General features: G+C 26.0%; 1 protein-coding gene across 1 annotated transcript; it reads right to left on the bottom strand.

Annotated features, from left to right (window-relative positions):
• Positions 1-2,597: 2,597 nt before the first annotated feature.
• Positions 2,598-5,974, bottom strand: LOC106771501 (histidine-containing phosphotransfer protein 1). Its single transcript, XM_014657494.2, has 6 exons — positions 5,748-5,974; positions 5,292-5,422; positions 5,143-5,211; positions 4,986-5,057; positions 2,969-3,041; positions 2,598-2,829 (listed from the first exon to the last, which is right to left on the bottom strand). Exons 1-6 carry the CDS (start codon positions 5,811-5,813, stop codon positions 2,788-2,790), a joined length of 453 nt encoding a protein of 150 aa, XP_014512980.1. The 5' UTR covers positions 5,814-5,974; the 3' UTR covers positions 2,598-2,787.
• Between the last annotated feature and the right edge of the window lie 1,189 nt (positions 5,975-7,163).

Raw genomic sequence — 7,163 nt, 5'->3', positions numbered from 1 at the left:
TCGGTTAGTGCAATGTTCGACGTCTATAAAGACGTCGGACATCGCATTAACCGACGTCTACTGCTTTTGTTGTGTTTTAGTGCAGTTTTGCTCGTGTCTTCCCATAAGAAAAACTTGTTTCTTTTGGACCTCTTATGGCATTTCAATCCAAAACCGAACCTGGGTATTTGCCTAGTTCCATTCCAACCGCCAATGAAAAAGAATACGCAGTGACTTGAGAATTAGGTAAGGACCCAGGTTCGATTTTGGGTTGAAATGTCATAAGAGATCCAAAACTCGCAGCTTTTCTTACAAGGAAGCTAGCAAAGGTAGAAGGTGCTACTACACTATCCAAAGACACGAGCAAAACTGCATCAAAACACAACGAAAACTCATTTTAATCAGTTCAAATGGAAGATAATCTATCAAAGACTAATTTAATCGGAGTAAAAGTAAGTTTAAACGGTTCGAAAGAGATAAAACGCACTTGGAAATGCTATGCCGCGGAGAGAAAAGGCGAGGAGGAAGACGACGTAATCGTGGGTTCGCGATTTCTTATTTAACAGGAACCGAGATGCTGGTACTCCTAGTGACAGACGTCTATTCTCGACTAGACGTGGGTGGCCTCACTAATATGACGTCCATTCGAATTAAAAATTAATATTTTCGGTGTATATAGACGTCGAATATATGGGGAGCAGACGTCTATAATTGTATATAGACGTCGGAGTGGCGGGAACAGACATCTATATAACGAAAACAAATGACTTTTCACTTAACTGTCAGGCTTCAATGGATTTTGAAATCTGTTATGGCTTTTAACAAATTTCGAATTTCACTCATGTCTTCCGTAGCTTTAGAAACCTGCAAACTCGAGAACTAAGTTTCATGCATCTGTTTTTGCACTGCAAATTAGACGAAATTACACACACAAAGAAGATGAAGAAGATGCACCTCTTCCTAAGCTATGTTGCTCCAAGATGAAGAAGGTACCACCTCCCTACACCAACGACCAAACGAACCACACACAACGCGAAAGACTACAAACAGCCCACACCAAGAACCACATACTCAGAGCTAGAAGGACTACAAACAAGTAATGATCAATGAGCTTGATATCAAGAAATTGAGAGTACACAAATATAAGCACAAAAGTGATTAGGATGTTGGCATATTACTGTTTACCAACCTCATTTACTCTTTTTTTTTTCTTTCAAATTACCGAGTAGTATTTTGAGATATTGGAGATGCATAAATAAACACTCTTTATTTATATTGATAAGCCACGCATTTGTTGGGCTTGGGAAATGCAGCCAATCTTTCAAATGCATTATAAATATTCCATTACAACTTAATAAAAAATTATTATATTTATGAATCAAATATTTTTATTTATATAGAGAGAAAAAGTTCATATTTATCTATTATATTTAAAGTATATCAATTACATACAAATTATTTTAAGTTTTTCACACAAAAATGATTTAGTAAAATAAATTTAAATGTTCTTATAAAAATCATTTGGATATTTGAGCATAGATAGTTTTTTATAAAATAAAATAAATTTTATTTTCTAGTATCATAAAATTAATTTATCCATTTTAAAACAATATTAAGAAAATATATAAGTTAATTAAAAACTACGACAATAATAAAAGACAAATATCAATCTCATTTTAAATCAGTTGATGATTCGATTAATTATATATAGTTTTATAAAAGAGTGAATAACTTTAAGTATATAATAATTTGTAATAAAAATTTAGACATATTTTGATATGTACATAATGAATGAAAAATAAATAAATATAAGTACTGTGAAAAAAGTTATATAAAACATAAATAAAAATTACTATAAAAAAAATTAAATATAAGTATTTAAGTCAAATGTCCATAAATTAAAAGATAATATTTTAAATATAAGCATTTACGCCAAATATCTATAAATAATAGATTTTATTTTATGAGACACTGAAATAAAATAACATATAAAATTAAAATAATTAAAAAAGGAATACAATATATAATTTTGTATTTTAAATTTTAATTTCTAAATTCATAAAAATTAAAAGATAATACTACAATAATAATATAAATATCAATGTCATTTAAATTTATTAGTCAATCTATTAATTAAAAAAAATCTTATATGCATATTATTTATTCATATGTTTTATTTTATATATGATTTTATAAATATGAATAACTTTAATTACATAATAAGTTTTAATAAAATATTTTCATATTTAGTTAAATGTATTTTTTAATATGTATACAATGAGAAAAAAAAATTCATATTTAAGCACCACACAGTAAAAAAATTATAAAAAATTAACTTAAAAGTATTATCAAATAATATTTCAAATATAGCAATTTAAGTTAAATATTCCTAAACTAAATGAAAATTTTATATATTGTAAAAGTAACTTTTAAAGATTTTATTTTGTGACAGCAAAATAAAATTGTATATAAAATTAAATTAATTAAAAAGTAAAATATATATATATATATATATATATATATATATATATATATTATTTAAAATAAGTTTGGTTCTGCATTTATAACTTAAAAAGTAAACATGCGGTGGGGGAGCTTAAGGCTACTCGAGAATCTCCTCAAAACTTAAAAATTTGTCTCGCATATTATTGGGAATGAATAGTATATTATGAGACAAACAAGAAATGTTATTCATATCACCAGTATCCCATGGTTCAAACTTTTGACGTAATTGCCAACGAATAACCCAGAAAATTAAAAAAAAAAAATAATTGCTTCATAGAAAAACTTCACTTCAATATATCAATATTATGAGAAAGAACCACCACCAGCTTTAATATCTTTCTGGAGCTGCAATAATCAATAAAAAAACATTTAAATATTATTATATTATGATTCAAATGAGTAACAGTAAGAATAGAAAATATGAAATTCGTGCTGTTTAATTTTATCTCTGGATAAAATTAAAATAAAATATGATCTTACTTACCTTGAATAAGTATTGAAGATGATTTTTCAACAGAGAATATTCATGTTGCAATTGTTGCAAACATTCGATACACCTACACCAACATTAGTTTTCTTTCTTAGTAAAAGCAATATCAACGCACATAATTTAGTATGAACTACTAATAATGAATATGCAGTAAGCATATTATATACATTTGCTATCATTTTAAGACTCAAATAGAAAAGGTATACAGTATAACTCGCTAGTTGTCAAACTGTTTTCCTACATATCTAGTAACTAGTAACTAGTGAATATATCTCCTGGAAGATGTCCAGTTGTGAAAAACAGCTCACATTCACTATTAAGAATCATTTTTATCTCAGAAATATTGAACTAAGAAATTAAAACATTTAATAGAAAATATGAAACATGTAAATGATGTAATAGATTATCCTCCTTCATCAAAACACAGACAGGCGAAAATCAATGAGCTGTAAGAGCAATTGCATATTTTATCTGCAGTTGAATTAAAGTGGGGTATAGACTTTGCAGTATAGTCAAGCCAACATAAACTGACAACTCAATCATTTCAAATATGAGTATGAACAAAATTATAGATGATAATATTCTCAAATCTTCCTGTCTCAATAATTTAATAGGAGATTTTAAATTTCTACAATTATCTAACAGCAAAATTAGTTTTTCCGAGCTATAAGATTTGATGGAAAAAACGAATCTTCAGTGCAGTATGTCCAGTTTAACTTGATTTCAGTGGTTAAGATGATACCTAGGAATCAAACTATACTGTAAATAAATGAATTTTTTTCACTGATTAATATTACACTTCCATCTCCTTGGGTAGTTTCTCACAATCTAAATAAAAAGTATTCGATTTATCTTTAAAAATAAAGACTTCAAATAATTTTGTTAAATATTTCAGAAAAATTTTTCCTAAATATATATATAAATATATATATATATATATATATATATAATTATTATTGCTGATCCAAAATATATTATCATTATTATTAAATCTGAAATGTCCTAATAAGTATGAAATTCAAAATATAATATCCGTATAAAATATTAACATAATTTAAATTTATAGTAACTTAAATCCAGTTATTATACAAATTAATATCAGTTATTATATATATTGTTATATTTTGAGTTTATAAATATACATGGAACTTAATCCTAATGTTTTACTTAAATACTTAATGAATATCTTTTAGTGGACAACAGGTAAATTTTTTGTAAGAGCAATTACCATTCTTAAATTAAATAATTTAATATGAAAATGTATTAAAAAAAATTAGTTAATATAATACATTACTCTTTTATTTCCAAAAAGATTATATAAATATTTCTAACAATATTTTACTAATTAAACGGGACTGAATCATGTTTAAAAATGAAAGAAAAATTGGTTCCAAAATAAATGTCATTTTCTTTCTTTAGAAGCATTTGTATATGATTGTATCTATATTCTATAATTATTTTATATTACTCTAGACAAACCACAATCAAATTTTTCTATCGTTACAAACATTTCTTTTTACATACAAATTTAGACAATCACAATTATATTTTAAAATTGTCCTGAACCGTCTCAGTAATTCTTTCTTAATTTTTGCCATGTCTTTAAAAGTATGTTATTATAAATTTTTTAAAATCATCAAACAAGAAAAAGTATCTTAAAAAATTCTTCCTCCTAAATTAAAACTAAAACCAGAAACCTCTTAAAAGATCTCCAAATCAGAATAGGTAGAGGAAACTATATTACCTACTCTTGCAATACATAGCACAGAACTCTGTCATTCAAATTTTTTTAGAGGAATTTTAAAATCAATTGCCGCACCAATTTAAGATGTATTCTATTAGTAGATCTCTGAAACTTTAACAAAAAGTTCAGAAATCACATGTAAAGTTGTCTATTGACTTGACCACCTAATAAACTCCAGAACAGAGGAATAAATGCCAAATCAAGATAATTCACATGATATGAGATATGATAGATGGATTCAAGAGAAATATGTAAGAACACACTCACCCGTCCAGGTTCTTAGTCTCACAAAAAGGCCTGAAGTTAGCGCAAACACTTTTAACTCTTGCAGCACCAACACTGTTGAACATATTAAATATTATCGCACATGAAAAGAAGAACTTCCACAGTTAATACATAAAAAAAATTAAACATAGCGTGACACCTGGCACTGCTTCCCTTGTACTGATGAGCATAAGCATCTATTTGTTTGAAATCAGCAGGCACTTGTTCTCTGCATAACCAGTCAAACCCAACCATCATTCACAATATTCATACATAAACAAAATCAGTCAATCACACAGTTATACTTACAAACAACGTGCCATGTTTTTCAGGAGATTCTCAGAATCATCAAAGAACATGGTGACAACCTCCAGCACAAAATCAGGAGTACTCTCATCCTGCAGATTCTGAAGCTGGCTGAATTGATCATCCAAGAACCCCTTCTCCATGCCAACAAAAACAAATAAAAAATCACCAATCAAATAATACAAATAGAAAACAGTAATAATCAGGGTTTTGACCAGATTTGTAATTAAAATAATAATAATAATAATAATAATTAAAATTTAAAATTTTTTAATATTAATAAAAGAAAAAGAAGGGTTAAGTTTGGTGGACGGAAAATGACTTGGCAGTGGTAGAATAGGATACAAACATGGGGACCAACGGCGACGTCGTATTGTGATATATTTGAACGTAAAGAAGAATGAACAGTAGCAATGAAAAAGCAATTAGAGTGAAAGAGAAAAGAGAAAGGAAACGAACCTGATGAAACATGGCGGATTGGTGTTCGCACAGCTTGGCCCGCAACTGATTAACATCCATCGTCATTTTCTATGGTTTCAGATCTTCAGTTGAAGTTCAAAATTGAAAGAATGAAAATTGGTGAACCCTGATTCGTAATTTGACCACTCGCTGCTCACTGGTACGCCTTCTTACTTCCAAATGTTTCTCTCTTTCTTTCAGGGACGCCCTTTTTTATTCCGTCACAGTTATAAATACCGTTTAAATGTTCATAAATACACTTAAATTTCTCTTTAATTCTTTTCAATTTCTTTTATTATTTTTCTTTTTTGTTTTCAAAATACTATCCAATGTTCTTTGTTACTATCTGTGCGCTTCTCATGGAATTTTAAAAAATAAAATATGTTTACTTTATAAATTTAAATTTATAAAAGTATAACTAAAATTTAATCTAAATATTTTATTTTGTAAAATTGAATAATAGTAGTTTATTATTTTTATTATTGAAATTTATTTAAGCTATGTATATATATATTTTTTAATAAAATGTACTTTATTATATAACTATTTGTAATAGTTAAATCAATCGAACTAAAAATTTAAAAATTTAAATATAAATGAAACCATAGTTAATAACTTCACTTGTCTACCCAAAGGTATGTTTTCAAGTGGAAAAACGTCCGGATATTCATAATAAATAATTGAACTAACTATATAAAAATCATATACAAAATAAAAAATATATATAAATGAAACCATAGCTAATAATTTCACTTCTAAACGGTATACTCTTTAACGTTAAAGAATTAAGGGTAATTGAGCTAATTATATATTAATTATAATAAATAATTCAATATTTATTTATAGTAAATAATTCATATTTTTAAATGAATTAGATAGTTAAAAATCATATACAAAATAAAAAATATATATAAATGAAACCATAGTTAATAATTTCACTTCTAAACGGTATACTCTTTAACGTTAAAGAATTAAGGGTAATTGATCTAATTATATATTAATTATAATAAATAATTCAATATTTATTTATAGTAAATAATTCATATTTTTAAATGAATTAGATAGTTAAAAATTCCCTTCTAAACGGTATACTTTAACGTTAAAGAATTAAGGGTAATTGAGCTAACTATATATTAATTATAATAAATAATTCAATATTTATTTATAGTAAATAATTCATATTCTTAAATAAATTTAATAGTTGAAAATTATATACCATATATATATATATATATATATATATATATATATATATATATATATAGAGAGAGAGAGAGAGAGAGAGATTATTATTAGTAAATTAGAAATATTTTATTTAAATTTATTATTATATAATTAAGACTCTAAACAATTATAAATAATTTGTAAAGATTTATAAACTTCATAAATGTAATTAGATTCGGTTAAGTGGCTTTC

The sequence above is a fragment of the Vigna radiata genome, chromosome 8 (genome assembly GCF_000741045.1).
Source record: "Vigna radiata var. radiata cultivar VC1973A chromosome 8, Vradiata_ver6, whole genome shotgun sequence".
In the NCBI taxonomy this organism is placed as follows: domain Eukaryota; kingdom Viridiplantae; phylum Streptophyta; class Magnoliopsida; order Fabales; family Fabaceae; genus Vigna; species Vigna radiata.
Note: the sequence above shows the minus strand (reverse complement) of the source record. Positions and strands in the feature narration are given on the sequence as shown.

Excerpts from the sequence above, each read along its gene's own strand:
- LOC106771501 (XM_014657494.2), bottom strand. The coding sequence starts at position 5,813 with ATGACGATGGATGTTAATCAGTTGCGGGCCAAGCTGTGCGAACACCAA. Across the intron at positions 5,423-5,747 it reads AATCCGCCATGTTTCATCAG|GGGTTCTTGGATGATCAATT; the intron begins GTTCGTTTCCTT and ends GGCATGGAGAAG. Across the intron at positions 5,058-5,142 it reads TACAAGGGAAGCAGTGCCAG|TGTTGGTGCTGCAAGAGTTA; the intron begins GTGTCACGCTAT and ends TATGTTCAACAG.